At 46.8% G+C, this 18868-nt stretch overlaps 1 protein-coding gene across 4 annotated transcripts in view; it reads left to right on the forward strand.

Annotated features, from left to right (window-relative positions):
• LOC310662767 (uncharacterized protein) overlaps positions 1-18868 on the forward strand; it is a gene marked incomplete at its 3' end in the record, with an annotated part of 114484 nt that overhangs the window by 39021 nt on the left and 56595 nt on the right. For 2 of the 4 annotated variants that reach the window (XM_083409857.1, XM_083409859.1), the window contains exons 2-3: positions 5098-5569; positions 6941-6980. The exons of 1 other annotated variant lie outside the window; for it this stretch is intronic. In XM_083409857.1, the coding sequence (XP_083265983.1) occupies positions 5098-5569; positions 6941-6980 (512 nt within the window). Of the gene's footprint in view, positions 1-5097; positions 5570-6940; positions 6981-8262; positions 8559-8657; positions 8804-9835; positions 9901-11530; positions 11755-12365; positions 12626-14418; positions 14545-14787; positions 14930-18868 lie in introns of all 4 variants that reach the window. One more of the 4 variants, XM_083409858.1, reaches the window with a different exon arrangement.

Here is an 18868-nt window from a genome sequence, read left to right on the forward strand (position 1 = left end):
GAATTCATGCATTTAATGGTGCCAATCAGCCCTTCGTCTTGTGTCCCTCAGATTTGAGGCTTACGGAAGAGCACTTCCCATGGTCACGCAAGATGGGAGTTGTAGTCCAGCATCTTCTGGAGGGCACCATATTGACTACCCCTGATTCACATGGTCTCATGTTCCCCAGTTTGGGGAGTTTTGCTACAACATGACTGGGGGACAGCTTGCTCTGCCTGGGAACAGGTACATCAGTGAAACTTCTCGCAAATTTAGGGATGTGTTTCTCACTTTAGGTAAAACTTGCCCTTTCTAACTTCCTGAACCCCTTGCCTGCACCCACCGTAATACTTTAGGATTACCTGCATAGGCCACCACTTGGAACATTCTAGAGCTGTTTTTCAACTTTGGGTCCCCTGATGTTGCTGAACTTCAACTCCCACCCTCTTTGAGGTCAGGTTAAGCCGGCTGGGGGTGATGGAACTTGTAGACCAACAACATCGAGGGCCCAAAGTTGAAGATCATTCTCTAGAGCAGGAGCAGGTAACCGTTGAAGCTCCAGAAGTTGTTGAACCAACTCCCAGCCACACCCAGCCAGCTTGGCCAATGGAGCCCAGGATGGTGGGAGTTGTAGTTCAGCAACATTTGGAGGGCCAAAGATTTCCCACACTTTAGAAATTGGAGGGCTACTTTTCCCTTCATTTCCTGACAGTATATAATAGCTTCACACATGTACTCAATGATCCCTTTTTTCCTTCCTCCAGGATGTAGTTCATGCCGAAACCTGTGCCTTAGAACTTAACAAGAGCCTGCTGGATCAGGCCAGCATCCTGTTCTCACCTCTGCCAGCCAGATGGCTGTGGGAAACCTGCAAGTGGAAGAACACTCTCCCTTTCTCTGGCTTCCAGCAACTGGTATTCAGAAGCATTTCTGCCTCTGACTGAGGAGGGAGAGTGCAGCCATCATGGCAAGGAGCCGTGTCTTCCATGATGTTGTCCAGTAACTTTTTTGAAACCACCCAAGTTGGTGAAAAGCACTGTCTCCTGTGGAAGCGAGTTCCATGGTCTAACTCTGCGCTGTGTGAAGGACTTCTATCTGTCTGCGTCTTCCAACATCCAGCCTCATTGGATGCTCACTGGTTCTAGCGTTCCAAGAAAGGGATAAAAACATTTCTCTGTCCACTTTGCTCACACCCTGAAGCATGTTATAAACTTCTATCATGTCCTCTCTGACCTTTTCTCTAAACAGTCTGCAGCCTCTCTCATATGGGAGTTGCTGCATCCCCTCAATCATTTTGCTTGCCCTTTTCTGAACATTTTCCAACTCTACGATGTCCTTTCTGAGGTGTGGAACCAGAAATGTACACAGTATTCCAAATGCGGTTGCGCCATGGATTTGCATAACGGTATTATTGCTGTGGTTTAAACCACAGAGCCTAGGACTTCCTGATCAGAAGGTTGACGGTTCGAATCCCCGCAACGGGGTGAGCTCCCGTTGCTCGGTCCGTGCTCCTGCCAACCTAGCAGTTCGAAAGCACGTCAAAGTGAAAATAGATAAATAGGTACCACTCTGGCGGGAAGGTAAACGGTGTTTCCATGCACTTTTCTGGTTCACCAGAAGCGGCTTAGTCATGCTGGCCACATGACCTGGAAGCTGTATGCCGGCTCCCTCGGCCAGTAAAGCGAGATGAGCGCCACAACCCCAGACTTAGTCACGACTGGACCTAATGGTCAGGGGTCCCTTTACCTTTACCTTTATTATGATATTCAGAGTTTTAAGTTCTTTCCTAATGATCCCTAGCATGGAATTGGACTTTTTCACAGCTGCCGCACACTAGATCCACCTCTTCATCATGCGACCCGCTGTGACCCCAAGGGTTGTGCTGCCCCCTTTCATCCTCCTCCTTGGGAAACAATGGGGAGCCCCTTCCCACTGTCTCTGATCCTTCAGTCTCCAAAAAGATCTGGATGTTTTGTCTCAGCTCTCCCAGCATCCTCTGCAGCACTTCACTCAGGCCACAGCTACAAATATTTGCCAGTTTTATAATGCCCTGACATCTTTCAGAGAATCCGGTGAATTGTAGTCCAGTGAACTGTTAAGAATTCTCCCACAAAATCCCTAGCTTTTTCCAACACAACTTCAATTTCACAGACCTCCAGGAAAATACCAGTGAGCCACACAAAGCAGAGCTGTCTCATTCACTAAGCACAGTGCGCTTGGAGAGCAAAGTCCCTCCTGAGGCTGCAGTTCAGTGCATGTTCCTTTCCTGACAGGACTTTTTCTCCTGCTGGGAGATGTACATCTTGGGAGGAGGAGCAGGTTTCAATCCCAGGAGATGAATCCAGAGAGAGACAGGCTGTCCTCCTCTGAACTTCCTGGGTGGTGGAGACTTCAAGTTGTTTTGCCTTAGGGCTTCTTAACATTTCTCCTTTCCAGTTTGTACATTGTAAATAAAAGTACTTTGTAATAAAGATATTTTACCAATAATATTATGTCCTTTTCATTAGGCCTGCAAAAGCTTCCAGTATTCTTTCATTGAAAGGAAACTGGTACAAGAAGCCTTGCACAATTTTTGAGACTGTTATGGGAATTTTTGAGACAGTTACGGGAATTTGCCCATTTGAAAGAAATTGGAGAAATGGTCTGGAATGAGAGAAGTTCCCTGGGTTTCCTTGGGCCAGTCTCTGTCTTAAGTCTACATCTGCTTCAAAGAATGTCTGTAAAATCAAATGTGTGAGAGGAGGAGCACCTTCAGGGATTCCCAACTCTTTGGATAAACATGGGAAATATGGCCAATAAAACAAAAGAAAACAATAAAACTCAAAAGGGGCTGAGGGAGGGGCAGGGATTATAGGAGTTGTAATTCAGCCACATCTGGGGGGCCAAAGGTTCCCCACAAGAAGAATTCATCGATCCACTAATAACACCTGGGCATTCTCCTCTTTCCCACCTCCCGTGAGGCGTCTCCAGGCTTGTAAGGCAGGCACCATCCATGCAAGGAGCTGAATTTTGCCACCTGCACAAGAGAAAGTTATATAGACAAAATCCTGTGTTTGAATGCATTGTATTTGCAATGCTGTAAGGAGATGTTTACCTTAAGCCATTTCTTCTACTCTAGGTGAAAGAAGAAGAGTGGTTCTCCATTTCAGTGAGTTAAGCTGCCTCATTGCTGGAATCCCACACTGCAGTTTTCACAGCTGGAAAGGAAACTTGAGAAATCAGAGATGGCTAATAGCAGTAGAGAAACTCTGCAGTGATGAACAAGCTTTGGATCTCTCTCTGGGACCAGAGAGAGAAGAGTTTACTGAACTCCATAAAGGACAGAACCCCGTTGCTTGCAATGTGCTCAGTGGTGTAGGAAGGTGGGGCGGGCCGCCCTGGGTGTCACTCTGAAGGGGGCGACATTCGCCCCCCCCCCCCGCGGGCGGCTGTGCTGGCGGGCTGGGCTCTGCTCGGCTCTCTTCAGTATATAGAAGAAGCTCTGGCTGGGGATCTGGCAGCGGCGGCGATCTGGCGTTTGCTCCAGCTCCTGCTTATTTTGCTGCGGGATCAACTTCGCCCTGCCAGTTCTGCGAGGGAATCGCTGCTCTTGCAAAACGTCGTGTCTCCATCCTTGGCGCCCTTTTGCCAGCCCTCGCTGCCCGGCTGCAGCGGCTCTGGCGGGCAAGACCAAACTTACTTGAGATCTCCCCTTTATTTTGTTTAGTGCGTGTGCACTTCCCCTCCTGAAATTGTGTGTGTGTGTGTGTGTGGTGAGTTTCCCCCTGCGTTGCTGGTTTGAGTTGTGTGTGTTTCCTGCTTTGCTGCCGGCCTCCCAGTCCCTGTTTCACGTTGTTGGAGTGTGTGTACTTTGCCACTTGCCTCCCAGTCGCGGCTGATGGGAGAGGGGTGTGTTTTCTGGGCACTGCGTATTTTCCTCAGCGTTCTAATGAGCTGCCTGCCTCTTTAAGAGGCTTTCTTCCTCTGCCGCCAGGCTTTGAATTTTCCTGGGGCTCTCTTCCCTACCCCCCTTGCATAGTGCATTTAAGCGGTGGGTGCCTGGCAGGGCTGCCTGTTGCCTGCTTTCAGCTTTCCCATCTCCGCTTAGAGCTTGGAAAATATCTGCTCCTTTAAGGAGTTGGCATTGATACCCCCCCCCCCCTTTCGGAAGAGCAAGTCTGGGCTGGTGGAAATAATCCTCAAATATCAGATGGTGCCACATTGCGAGGTGTGGTTGGTGTGTGTGTGTGTGTGTGTGTGTGTGTGTGTTATCTCTCCCCTCCCACCTTTTTTTGCAATCGGTAGTACATGAAACAAGCCTCTCTGTTGTTAATTATTTAAACGTGTTTTTTTTATTATTATTAAAGATGGCTGGATGCTCAAGTTCCTGGTCCCTGGGGTGTGCTTGTCTCATGAGCCGCCCTTCTGGGGACATAGTTAATGGGCCCTTCCGCAATGGTGTTCCGTTCCTAGACAGAATAATAGCGCATCGGTGGTGGATTTAATTCTGCCCTTTATTAGTTGTTCCCTGTGGCTACCATATTGTCAATTTCTGGAGTGGCACAGCAAAAGACGGGACCCCCCCCCCCCCCACTCTCCCCTAGGACATTTGTGGCATGAACAGCTATAGGATTTCATCGGGAAGTTCTAGGACCGGTGGGAAAGGAAGTATGTAGGACAGCCCCAAAACTTTGGCAGGTGCAAATGAAATTGATGCATGTCCAATGAAAAGGACGTTTAGAAGCACCTCGTGTTCCCTGGACTTTTAGGGCAATGCATGGTGCTTTTGTTTGACACATAAGAATCTAGTTGCTCCCAAAGACTTGTTTTTCTGTCTCTGCACCACAACACTGCTTTGGAGCGACCGCCCCTGCCAAGCGCTGCGGAGGAGCCGCTTCCCCGAGGGCGTCGCCCGCTTCCTTCTTCCTCCTTTCGGACTGCCGCCACTACGGCTCTGTCGCGGGGCGAGACTTTCCTCTGGGCAGGGGCGCCATGGCGACCCCCGAGGAGAAGGGGGGGAGGAAGCAGCGGCGGAGGAACCGCACAGGCAAGTACTCCGAAGACCCTTCGGCGAAGAAGCCCCTGGAGGAAGGAGGCGAGAAGCTGAAGACGGAGGAGGCCGGCAAGTCCACCGAGAAGAAGGGGGAGAGGGAGGTGGATCCCCTCCTCGAGTTCCAGGGACAGCAGGGGTCCCGATGGCTCTATGGTGGTGGGCGCCAGAGTAGCAGCAGCGACGACGACGACGACGACTTTACCCCCTGGGACCTCCCCCCGGGGCGGCGGCAGGACCCGTTCCCCCTGCGCTTTGGCTTTGAGCAGGCGAGTTACTATCGGGAGAGTCTCTTTATCGCTCGCGCCTTGCAATTCTCCCTGGGGCGTTTGAGTCGGGACGAGCGGTGGAGGTTCCGGGGCAAACTGCGCGAGATCCCGCTCGAGGAGGGCTTCGTCCGCATCCCCGAGGAGGTTCTGTACAAAGCAAGCACCTCTCGCCTCCGCTACCTGCTGCTCAGCTACTACGGCGGAATATACGCAGTCGAGGTTGCGGCTGACGCGCTGAGGGCCATTGACTGCGAGTACGAGGCGGACATGCTCCTTCTCTCCGTCGGGGAACGTAAGTCTTTGCTGGATCCTGACCTTCGCAGCCGTTCAGTCTGACAGCAGATCCTTCCATCCCTGGTTGCGCCAGCCCAGCGCTGAGCTGCAGCCGTGAAGGAGGGAAGGAAAAACAACCATCTGCTTGGAATGTTTGGAAGTACCTTTACTTTAGCGCCAGGCATTTAGCGCATATGGAATAATTTGATGTTTCAGCAATCTGATGGCTTTAAAAATCACAAATACCTCCAGCGCCCTTAGGACAAACAGAACAACAAAGAATCAGCCTTAATAAGTACAAGGGTAGGCCGTTTTTTGGACTCAGGGTAGAGCTTGCCTACCCTGCACAGGGTAAAAGGGAAAGTCTTTTTTCTTTCATGCTTGAGCGCTGCAAAAAGTTTTAATCAGGCCTGTAAGTGACATCTCTGCAAAAGAGGAAGGTACCAAATGGGTCTCGTGGTGCATCTAGCTCAGGATTGCCAATATTGCCTGACAGCGACTCTCCAGGGTTTCAGGCAGGAGTCTTTCGCAGCCCTACCTGGAGACACCAGGGATTGAACCTGGGACCTTTGTCTCCACTGGTAGCAGAGCTTTCAGTTCCACACTGATCATCTGCAAGATCATAGAAGGAAGTTGATGGTTGTGTAAAATTCAATGAGCTTGTTAGAAGCTGTGTTTTCTTCTCTTCTAGGAGCTTTAAGTTATGAGCTACATATGCAAGCTTTTCTGCTCTGTCTCTGCCTATTCCTTTTTGCTAAATAAATAAGTCCACCTCACGTGCTGTTACACATAATTGTATAGGCGTAGGTACTTTAAGTGTATAAAGCATTAAAGCTACTTTCTGTAAATAAAAAAAAAATCACACTGTATGGCCAAGGGTATACAATCGCTAACAATAAGGTCACACCAAAATAAAAGGTTTTTTTTAAAAAAAAGGCTATTCCATATAGTTGAAAGACATACAAATTCAAATGTTCATCAAATTTAAACGAATAGCATTTTTAAAACTAAAAAAAAATAAAATGATTTCTGTAGCTCACATTTCAGAAGTGCCAGTGGTGAGTGACACATTGCCCAGTAATGTAGTTGGATCAAAAAATTCATTATTCATTACTTACACTGGCAATAGCACAGCTTGACTTAATTTTTATTAGATTTTTAAAATGTGGGTTGTAAAACTAGTTCTTACATTAGAATTTACAGTTTGTGGAGAATATTCTATACCCCCCAAACAACTAATGTGACACCCCTAGTCATTGGTTAAGGCAATAAGTGCTTACCCAGCAAGAAATGCACTGGCACCAATTAAATATAGAAAAAGACAGGTTTTTGGGGCAGGGGGAGGGGGAATAAAGCAGCCAATTTTGACCTCTCCCTTACCTGCCTACAGGTTATTATATGCAGAGTGATGAAAGAAAGAGAAAAGTGTGGTAAGTCCAACACACAAGTCCCCTCAATATTTTTTCCCCTTGACCATGGGAGTAGGCAGAGGGCCAGCTGCCCCCCCCCAATCAAGTAAATAAAAAAAAACCTAACTAATTGATCAGTTGTGTCCAAGAGAGCTCAGTTCTGTCCCCCCCAACATAAAGCCTGCCCCCTACAATAAATCCTGGCCAGACTCAAGGCTTTGACTGGCCCCGATGGGCTGCTGTGGTGGACCCCTTCAGGCCCTCCCTGCTGTTGTGACAGACCCCATCAGGCCTCCTCTCACCACATGACATCACAGGCAAACCATAATTCTCTGACTTCAAGCTTCTTCGTATTATCATAGAGAATGCTTTGTATGCAGGGCTGGCCCCAGACATTTTAGTGACTGAAGCAAATCACATGGGTGTTTCCCCAGATATTGTAGTTTGCTAAGGGTGTGTGTGTGTGAAAACACAGGGGAAAGTCACTTCTCTCCTTTTTTTCTTTCCCTCCTGCCTTTATTCCTTCTCAGCAGCTCCACCAGCAATGAGCAGTGGCAGGAGAGCATCAATGGCAGGGAAACCCCTTGCCCTGCTGGGACCAGGGGGGCTGAGCCAGGCTGGGATGGAGGAGGCAACCTGAGATGAAGTGGCTGTTGCCTTCTGCTGGTGGAAAGGAGACTGCCTGACCTGAAAGAGGAGGCAGAGCTGGACCTGACAGCCAAGACCAATCAGCATAATAATAATAATAATAATAATAATAACAACAACAACAATAATAATAATAATATAATATCATAGTCCAGGGGGGAGAGGGGAAGGCACAGCTGCTGCATCTTCCTTTCTCAAGGAAGATGGAAAAGTATGGACAAAAGAGGCAGCTGACTGGTTTGAGTATATCCTTGGCCATTAAAAAGGATGGCAAATTACATCATGCTTTTTTTCCAGCGTGGAATAAATCAGCATGTTTTCCAGGTTGCATAGAAAAGCAGATCTCAGCATGCTCAGAGGATCAGTGAAGGCAGTATACCAGTGGTGGAAAACTTAAGCCCCAGCTTGTATCCTAATCAGGTTCTAATTCTCTCCCCACAACAATGCCTAAAATAAAATCAATGTTTTTGCCACAGGTCAATGAAAGGAGTCGCTGTCACTGCTGATCAAATGGTCTGCAAGGATCAGGGAGAAAGTGGAACAGGGGTGGATAACTTCAGGCCCAGCTTGCATTAGGCTCTAATGCTATCCCTCCCTCTCCACCCCACCCTCCCAGCCACAAATGCCTAACATAAAAGAAATGTTTTTGCCACAGGTCAGTGGAAGGAGTCGCTGTCACTGGGGATGAGATGGTCTGCAAGGGAAGAAAAGAATTACTTGAAATTATTGAAAAGGACCTAGAATTCTTTGTATGGTTATCACACAATCACTTTATTATCACATGGAAAGAATACCGTCGCTTGCTGGTAGCAGAGGAAAAATCCAAGGAGGAAAGTGAAAAATTGCTGAATATGATCCAGGAAAGGGGGGAGGCAACTTGTTGCTGGTTCCTGGAACAAGTAGAAAGGAAACATCCAGGCTCTATTCAGATTCTCCTAGTTGCAGTCCATGGTGAGTTTGACTTAGAGTACCTTCTAAACTTCAAGGACAGTTCAACTACATTCCTCCTCCTTGCCACAGTCATGTCAGGTAAAGAATTATCTTTTACAGGCTTGGGTAAAGAATTGTTCCAGGCGACAGGCCCCTCAGGGCTGAAGTCAGAATCCCCCCTGTTTGCGGAGGAAGGAAGAAGCAGCAAGGTGGAGAACCCAGCAGTTTGTGGGGAAAGTGTTGTGTGTCATCTGTGTCCGTGTGAGGTAAGTGGCTGAACACATGGGCCCAGATCAGGGGAGGGGCCAGCTGCCTCCCCCCAGTCAAGTAAATGAATAAAAATACTTAACTAAAAGTAGGAATTGTAGAAAGATTTTGACAGATTTTTCTGAACACTTGGAGTAACCCCCCCCCCAAAAAAGTACCGTATTTTTGCTCCATAAGACACACCTGACCATAAGATGCACTTATGTCTTATGGAGCGAAAAATACGGTAATTTTAAACAACTGTTGTTGAGACATTTCATTCCAAATCTGCAGGACACAGCCAGACAGATTACTCCTGAGTGTCCCTGCTCCGGAACTGGAGCCAGACCAGCCGCCTGGTTCTCTATGAAGCTGGTAATGAATAAGCGTGTGAGAGGGTGACGACAAGGAAGTTGGCAGAATGAGTCTGACTGAACATAGATTAGAGCCTCTTTGAAGACCCATTCTGTGGCAGTGCATTCACATTTCCTGGAATGGGAATGTTTTCTTATGTTAACATGGGTTTTTCCTTTCCCTGTATCTCTCATGTGATTGGTTGACTGTGGGTCACATGAGAGAGGCATTCCATTCTGTTCCAACTGTTATTCCAGTAACTATCGTTTTCAACTGTCTTTCTGCTTCTATCTCTGCGTGTGAGGAGGAGGAATGGCTGCCAAGAGAGAGTTTTCAGGATACTCATTTGGGCCGTGTGTGTCACTGTGGTCTAAGGTGAAACAGAAAGAGGAAGATCCCTAAACGTTAATAGGGAGAAACCTGTGCAGGGGCTCTCTGTAAGGAACAGGGAGAATGCCACTGAGGTGAAGGAAAAAACCTTTCGTAAGAAACTGTAAGACCTGAGTGAGAACTACTATGGCCAAAATGAATGTAGAAGAAAGTAGCTCTAAAAGAGCCATTAGTGGTCTGTATTTGTGGGGCTGACCTCAAGCAGTGCTCCTTGGTGTGGTCATATGGATGTTAGAAACAAGAATGTCCTTATTTCAGGTGGAAAAGGGGTCTGGTGCTCATATTGGTGATAAATTATTTTGTAACAGGATCTTCCAGAAACAATCAGACCAGAAGTGTTTTGGGACTCAGAAATGAGTCGTGAAAGATACAGGTGAGCAATGTCTCTCTCAGATTTTCAAAGCTTTCTCCTTTAAGGGAAAGTTATCTACATTGAATATCTTTTGGGGTTTCAGAGCAGTGTTTAGCAGAACACATTTGGTATATGAAGGTCTCACAATCATCATATGTGGTGGTCCTCTCTAAAACGTTCCCAAACTACATCAGTGTCAGGGCCTGGGCAGAGGAGGAGTGGGGGAGACCTGAACCTTCCAGGGAGGAGGAAGAGGAAGACAGTATAGATTTACAGCAGGGGTTTGAGGGAGGTCAGAGGCGGATGAGAGGGAAAGTTGGGAAATCATGGGAGAGCAACACACAGCTAACATGCTGACGTTAGAAAGCATTCCAGACACTCCAACTTCCAGAACCCAGCGAGCCTTTAAAGCAGGAGAGCTAAAAGGTCAAAGACAGCACCAATAGAAGTGACGAATGAGGAAGAGGGAGAGACGGGATGTGTGGAGATTCACTCAGGACAACTCCATTATTGAAGAGACTGGGTTGTATAGCCTCTCTCTGTAAATACTGAATAAAAAAGGATGGTAAGAAATATTCCCTTGTTACGATAATTTTCTGGGCAACAGCTGGGCGTTGCTGACAGCATCCTGACCATCTGTCACTTGCACATTGCATTCTTGGGTTCTTAGGAACAGAGCTGGGAAAATATTACGATTCAACATTGGTGTTGCTTATATCCAATTGTTTATATCCCCCGTCCTCAAAGTGTTGGGATGTGATTAGTTGTTAGGAGAGGATATATTTGTTAGATATTATCCTTCCTTCCTTACATTTGTGAGTTCAGCAGTGCCATCTATTTGCAGCTTAAAAGAGAAGACATGCTTAGGTCTAGCTTAGAAATGGAGCCTGAGACTGGAGCTCAGACTTACCAGATTTTGCAACATTGCAGGCACATGGAGAAGAGCAGAAAGAAGGTGTGCCCAAGCAGAGAGGAGGAGATACAGTTTTGCCCACTTCCTGCCTGGGTACAAGGGGATGTTCTCACACAGCTCTTGCTAGCAAGTTTACAGGAAAACCCGTTCATGCGCCTATCTAGCAAAACACAAATTGTTGGTTCGACTGTATTTTAAATGTCTCACACAAAGAGCTCGTGGTTTTCCACTTTTCAGTTGTGATCTTGGGGTTAATATTCCACATCTACATTTCACTCTTTTACACCCTGCTTTCCATAGGGGTTTGAGTGTGCGTAGGTCTCTTCCTAATCTTCATAGAATCATAGGATTGTTGGAAGGTATCCTGAGGGTCATATAGTACAACCCTCTGCAATGCCAGAATATGCAGCTGCCCCATGCAGGGATCAAACTTGAAACCTTGGCATTATCAGCTCCAGGGCTTTTTCCATCTGGACCTCACCAGAACTGAGTTCCAGCACCTCTCAGGTGGGTGCCATGGCCATTATAAGAGAAGAAGGGAAGCGTTCATGGTGAGTTCCGGCACCTCTTTTTTCTAGAAGAATAACACTGATCAGAACCATGCTCTAACCTGTTGCACTGTTTCTTTGAGATTTTATGGTCAAATATTATTGGGGTGGGGAGTGCTTCCCATCAGGAAGATGCAGAGGGTGTCCCGCTGATGTTTAATCCACTTTTCTTTCCTTTTGTGCCATTCAGACTGTGCTTCACGGAGGCTGGATCCTTCCTTTGCTTTTATACGGATGTCATATTTGAGGTGAGAGGAGCTGTGACCATCACCTACCACTTTGATTCATGGTCTAAGCACCTGGCCGAACAGAACACAGAGAATTGGGTTGTGGCTGGGCCTTTGATCAACATTGACGCAGATCCAGCAGAGGCTGTGGCAGCTGTTCACTTCCCTCACTTCTTGTGTCTTGAAGGTATGGCAGGTTAAAAAGGTTTGTAACAAAATAAATATTGCATGTAACAGGATGAGTGCAGTGATGAGCTTTGTCATCCACACTCAGGGGAGGTCATGCACAGGAGTGGTGGGAGGCACCAGTTGGGGAACCCCCAAGGGAACCCCCAGGGGAAGAAGGCTCAGAGCCAGGAGATTGCTGGTGGGACAATGACGAGGGATCAGAGGGAGCAGCCTGGGAGGAGGTGGTGTTGGAGATTAGCGAGGGAACAGGGTTTAGTGAGCAAGAAGAGACTGTGACTGAGAGGAGTGCAGAATTGGAGGCAGAAGCGGAGAGGAGGGGGGGCCAGGAGACAGATGTGAGGCAGGCCGCTGAGAAGCCAGGGAGTCTCCCTTTCTGATGTGACCAGCTTTCTTCTCCCAGAATCAGAAGTGGTATGAAGAAGGCAGAGCAAATACAGACATGGTGTTGGAATCTCAGATCGCTTTGGGAAGGACCTGGGGGAGGAAGAGCCTTAGGGAGCAGCCTCATAGGGGCTAGATGTACTGGAATGAGTTGCAATGCTGGCTTCCTGGTCTACCCTTCTTTCTTTCTTTCTTTCTTTCTTTCTTTCTTTCTTTCTTTCTTTCTAGGTAAAGATGTTTCCCAAGTCTACATTGCACATTTTGTGGAAGGGGGGATGAGTCTAGAGAAGCCAGACAGAGTGGGATCGTATCGTGCTATTTTGGAAAACCCAAACTTCTCTCCACGTGGAGCCATTTTGAAAACATCATGGTCATGGTTTAAGCGGAAGATACTGGTCCACACTGTGGCACTGCTCTATCAAATGGTTCAGTTCCAGCCACCAACATTCCATCTGTACCTCCTACCCAATGACTCTTCTCTAAGAAAGGTAATCGGGATTCTCCAACTCTGGTTGGTATTCCAGACGTCCTGGATCTTTTGCTTGACCATAGGACGCCTGACAGTGTAGCTATACAAAATTATGCATCAGAGTGTAACATGGTTCATGAACTGTATCTCCCGTTGGTGGACTTGAAGTAATTTACCAAACTGCTCTCCAACATTAACATGCCCCTAGAGAGAAGATTGTCAATTGTCACTCAATGAATTACCGTATTTTTCGCTCCATAAATCGCACTTTTTTCTTCCTAAAAAGTAAGGGGAAATGTCTGTGCATCTTATGGAGCAAATGTGTCATCCCTGGAGCTGAATTGCCCAGGGGCAAAAAGCAGATCATGCTTTTTTTTTTTTTGGCAAGAGGGAAGTGGGTGTTGAAACAAAGTCACTGATCAGCAAGCGATTGGGAGCAAGATAAGGGACGCTAGCAATAAAGGAGGCTGCCTGGGAGGGGGGAGGTAAAGAACGAACTTGCAAGGAGAGGAGACAGGAAGACTAAAGCAATAAGGAGAGAAATTAGAAGAAAAGGAGGAGCAAAAAACTGCTGCAGCTAAGGAAAAGACACTAAGGCAAACGAGGGAGGGGAGTGTTGAAAGGAAGCAGCTGATTGGTAAGGGAGGGAGATAAGGGACACTAGTGATAAAGGAGGCTGCCTGGGAGGGGGAAGGTAAAAGCCCATGCATCCTCAGGATTTTTACATTGGGTCACCCCAAATTCACTATCAGATCACATAGTATGTCCATGGGTACAGCCTGCACCAAAAACATCACGCACCCACTGTTGCATGGGGCCGCCGTGGTGCAAAAACATCGTTACAAAGCACGGATCCACATGGATTCTCAGGATTTTTGCATTGGGCTACCCCAAACTCACCGTCAAATCACATGTCTGTAGCCACAGCATGAACCACAAAAATCATACATACACTGTTTCGTTCAGAATATTTTTTTTCTTGTTTTCTTCCTCTAAAAACTAGGTGCGTCTTATGGTCAGGTACATCTTATGGAGCAGTAGTGATGTTTAAAATGGCATTTCCAATACTGAAATAAGCATTTTTCACTCCTTTCCAGAGGACCAGTGCCCTGCCTGGTTCCCTTGATAACAGCATTGTCAATGAAATCATGCAAGCAAAATATATTTATGCTCCAGTTCTAAGTCCCCTAATCCTTCTCTGAAATCAGTGGAGCTTCCTTCAAAATAAATGTATTTCGTGATGACCAAATTTTCCTTGTTTCTTTAGGAATTGGCTTAGTAGTTACTATGAGGTTTCTCCAAAACCTCTGGAGGAAATCCATTGGTTCTGGTTTGCAAATATTGCAAACATAAAAGACAAAATGCCTTCTCAATTTCAACTGCTCCTAAGAATTTTATGTTTTCGTCAAGGTGTAATGCCTTCTATAGTTTCCTGTGTTGTCTCATCAGGGAAGGTGGCAGGGTGTCCCAGGATAGCTGGCACCCCTCTGTTGCTTCATGGGTCAACCTGGCCATTCCAAGAGTCCAGACTGGAGTTCCCCATGGGGTGGGAAAATGACATGTCCATATTTTGGTCTCTACTACCAAAGCGGTTTAGTTTTCTTTATATCACTGATGGAGATCCTGTGTCCTTTCAAATGCTGCGGGACTCCAAAACCCATCATTCCTGACTCATGACATCTGGAAGGTTGCAGGTTCCACATCCCTGCCTTACATGCTGCAACAATGCCAAGAAAGGGTAGGGATCCAGTCTTCCAGAAATTGCTTACGTTTCTTGCATAACTCAGAAGTGCCCTTCTTTGCCTTTCCCAGGCGGTTCATGAGCATGAAGTACAGTGTCCTTCACAGAGAATAGAGAAGCCCCCTTGGACCCTGAAACCTTTGACAATTGGCTGTCGCTTCTTTGTGGAGACAAATGATGTCAGAATCTGTCCCAAGGTGAGGCACAAAGATGATGAACGGCTTTGCTAGGTCAGAGCCAAGGCTTTAAAGTATGAGAACGGGAGAACTCCACCAGGATGGTGTTTCCTGCTTGGCAGGGGGTTGGACTCGATGGCCCTTGTGGTCTCTTCCAACTCTATGATTCTAGGATCCCTCGTCACCCTTTAATTTGACTCCTTTGGACTGGTCGACTGGGCTAAGCCTTGTTTGCACATAAGGAGGTTTCATGCTTCCCCACAGGAAGTGGAGTTTCAGTATCTGGATGCTGACAAGATGCAGCAGTACGTGGAACTGTCTGCTGAGCAAATGCAAGATACCTTCAACTTTAGTGTGATGGAGAAATGCACGAATGAACTCATCTGGGAGGCCCATGTGACACAAAGTAAGTTTGAATGGAGGAAGATCAGAAGGCTGGACCATAATTGGGGAGGCAGGATGGAAAATGACACCCCAGTCACATTCCCTCTTTGAATGCCTCATTCCTGTTCTCTTTCAGAAGACTTAAAGTCCTCTGAGATGACTTCTCCTCTTCTACAAGCAGCACAAGGTCAGCAGGTTTTAATTATTTCCTCTTACTTAAAATCTCACCTTCCTCCCAGTGGGAGTACAGAGTGGCTGGTGATAGAGTACTGCTGTATACATGGTACAACACAGAAAAGTCACTCTTGTTATGGAATTGCCTTCCGATATAGCTCCACCTGGCTTTATATTCTCTTTTGGTGCCAGATGAAGGTCTTTCAATCCAGCTCAGTTATGAAAAAACAACTTTGACGTGGATTCAAATAACCTAATGTGTTGGTGGAACCTTGTCCCAGTGCTCACACTAGTGCAATTGGGCTCTCCTCCCTGCGCCCCCCACTTCCCCCAGATGCGCTTTGAAAGGGTCAGGAGAACCTCCAGAACAGTGGGAAAGGGAGTAATGTGTGTTCTTGGCTGTTGTGGGGAGAACGCTCAGTCTGCCAAGTAGAAATGGTCATAGAGGGTGATGTTGAATTTCCCCTGGTATGTTTTACCACCTGGGCTTCTTGGTTTTCAGTGATACAGTGCTGCATACATGGTACAACAAGGAAAAGACACTTTTGTAATGTTATGGAGTCTCCTTCCAATACAGATTCCCCCTGCTTTATAGTCTCCTTTGGTGCCAGATGAAGGTCTTTCATACCAGCCCAGTTTTGTAGAAGCCACTATGGCCTGGATTCAGCACACCCTGTGTGCTAACGGAATCCAGTGCAAATGCTCATGATAGTGCAATTGGGCTTTCCTCCCTGCTGGGCTTGGGCAATATATTGATATATATCACCCAGGACCCAGTATGAGGGGCAGACTGTGATGTCAGTTTCACTCAGTGGTGTATCGCTGGTGAAACTGCTGGGCACCTGAGTCCCTCTGCTAGCAGCACTCGCTGGAGGGAGTCAAGGTCCTCTCCTGGTTCATGTCCCATGATCATCATTTTCCCATAGTCCTTCCTTGTTTCATATGTATCCACACACTTTTGCTTTCTCTCTTTTCCAGGTGCTTCTTGCTGCACATCAACTGATGCAGCATCCAGCAGCACTGACTCAGAACATGGTGTGGAAAGCAGGTAGGGCTTAAGGTTCCCTTTCCTCACAAAAGGCAAATCTTGCTATTAGGCCCAGTGAAGCAGCTTGGCCTTTATTGCTGATAAATGTAAGGACCATTGCAACCCGCATCTCTTCCTGCTCCCTGTGTGCCAATCCCAGTCACGGAAGTTGGCAACACTTGCAGATGGTTTTTAAAATAATTTTTATTAACAGACCAATCAAATCACATTAATGCCGAATTACAAATTAGAAAACCGAATTTTTTAAATTTTTGTTGGGGGTACCCATGCTTCGAGCTCAGAAAGGGTCCAATCATCTCTTATTTCTGCTGCTTTGATGTTCACAGTTCTGTCCATTCATCTCTTTGTTGTTTTCCTTTACAAGTCATCTTCCAATTTTCTTGTTGTTATTGTATATTTTCCCCTTTCTTTATAACCTTTGAGAGTCTCCACAAGTGAGTTGAAACAAACATTGTTATAGTCCTGTGTGGATTTTCACATTAATCCAAAAGTCATATTCAGACGGCAGACGCCATTTCGGCACTTCCATAAAATACTGTCTCAACGTCTGCTCATTAGCTTTCACAGACCTGTTGTTCCGACATCAATCTTTTCAGGGGGTTCTGCCAGATCAGACACAGAGTCAAATATGATAACAAAGCCATGGCTTCCTCCCCCTCTTGACCGTCAAGCCTGCAACAGAGCCTGTCTTGTCATGGCGAATCTCTTTTAGAACTGCGTCATCGCAAAAGCCTTCCATTTCCTTTCCAGATCTTCCCCAAAGCAAAGCCTTTAGTTAATGATTCATTTCCACACAGTTCATTAATCCATCTCACTTGTTGTCGATTATTGCAACGGTTCTTCTTAGCGGGCGGTTGTTAGAGAAAGAAAGAAAAGTTCCCCCCCCCCTTTCCGCCCCGTTCTGACATATCGACATCTTTGAGGTAGTCCTCTTTGATATATTTTCCTGTTCAGTCCAACCCGTCGCTCAGCTTCACAGAGGTCGTTTTCAAATTAGCAATCAATACTCCCTTTCTTCACTTGAAACATGTGCATTTGCTCCTCTCCGATTATTTATTTTGAGCTCCTGCAACTAGGTTGCGATCAGAAGTAGCGTCTGGGAGAGCGAAAAACCCACACGAGTGCTATCCGTCTAGTGCCCACACACCCTCCTTCTTTCGAACCTGGGGGGTGATTTATAGGCAACCGCAGACAAGGCAGTGTTTTTCCATTCCACCTGGAAAAACTCAGGAGGCTAATTGCTCCCATATTAGCCTCTTAATTACCTTGTGTGAGCCGGAGAGATGGTATTGTTGGCCATCTTCCAATGCGCCCCTAGCGGCCCCCCGGCAACACTTGCATATGGTGTGGCTCCTTCCCGGGTCCCTTTGCTGATCTCTTGTTTTGTGCCTTCTTTTTCCTGCCTCTGGGGGTGACAATGTAGAGTGATGAAGAAGACCACCAGAGACCACCTGGTGTCCTCCCTGGAGAACCTGAGGGAGGATGATCTCAACAGGTTCAAGTTCAAGCTCCACGAGATCCCTGTCAGTGAGGGCCATGACAACATTGCCCTGGGGCGGCTGAAGAAGGCAGATGTCATGGACCTGAGCCAACTCCTCCTGAGTTTCTACATGGAGGATTATGCTGTGCAGGTGACGGCTGATGTCCTCAGAGCTATCAACTGCAGGGATGAGGCACAGAGGCTCCTCAGCCTCACCGGGAAGAGGTAAGAAAGAAGGAGGGCCACGTCATGGAACTTGCTAGGAGGCAAATGGATTGCTAGTCGCCCTTGATGTCAGTACCAGATTACCAAATAGGCAGAATAGGCACCAGCCTTTGGGCCCCACACTGTTTAGGGGCCCATGACAATGGATCAGAATAATATTGATTTGATTTTGAAAGAAAATTACAAAAGATTATTAGGGGATAATTGCGAGCCCCTCCCCCTGGAGATTTTGACTGCCATGGGGCCTCTGCAGGGTTTAATCCTGCACTGCCTGATGCCTCACCCGCTGTGGGGTGAGGGGGATTGATTCTGATCATCTCTTCATGGGACTGTGGGGACAAGAGGAGGGAAAAATTAGATCAGGGACAACTAATCTGGTGCCCTTCACTGTTGGTTTATCTTTCTTATTTATCAGAATTTGTATAACGCTTAGTTGTAATAAAATACCTACAGTAAGCAATTTGTATTAAACATAACATCATTTTTTAAAGTCAGATGTTTAAAGTGACTTGAGTGGAAAAAATTCAAAATGTTACTAATAAAAGCAGTTAAAATGTAATTTTTTAAAAAATGAATTCACATATGGAAATATGTGTCAGCTGTACATTATCTGGGTAGGCTTGCCTTAAAAAAGAAGTTGTTTTTTTAAAAGCAGGCACTTAACCTAATACAAAGAAGGCAGCTGCCTAATGTCAATGGGCAGGGAGTTCCACAGTGTAGGGGCTGCCTTGCTAGAATATGGGTTCCTTACAGGTGATGGTCTGCTGCTCCCACCAGTCCCAGCCAGAACGAGATCAAATCTAGATGGGAGAGATTGTAGGACAGCTTGTTCTCACTGGAAGCAGGTGCATTAGTGAAGCTTTTCACAATTATAGAGATGACTTCATAGATTTGGATTATCTGCATAGGCCACAACCTGGAGAGTTCTGTTCCCCTGATGTTGCTGAACTTCAACTCCCACCCTCTTTGAGGTCAGGTTAAGCTATCTGGGGGTGATGGAACTTGTAGGCCAACAACATCTGGGGGCCCAAAGT

Source organism: Podarcis tiliguerta (genome assembly GCF_965153285.1).
Source record: "Podarcis tiliguerta genome assembly, chromosome: 13".
Lineage (NCBI taxonomy): Eukaryota > Metazoa > Chordata > Lepidosauria > Squamata > Lacertidae > Podarcis > Podarcis tiliguerta.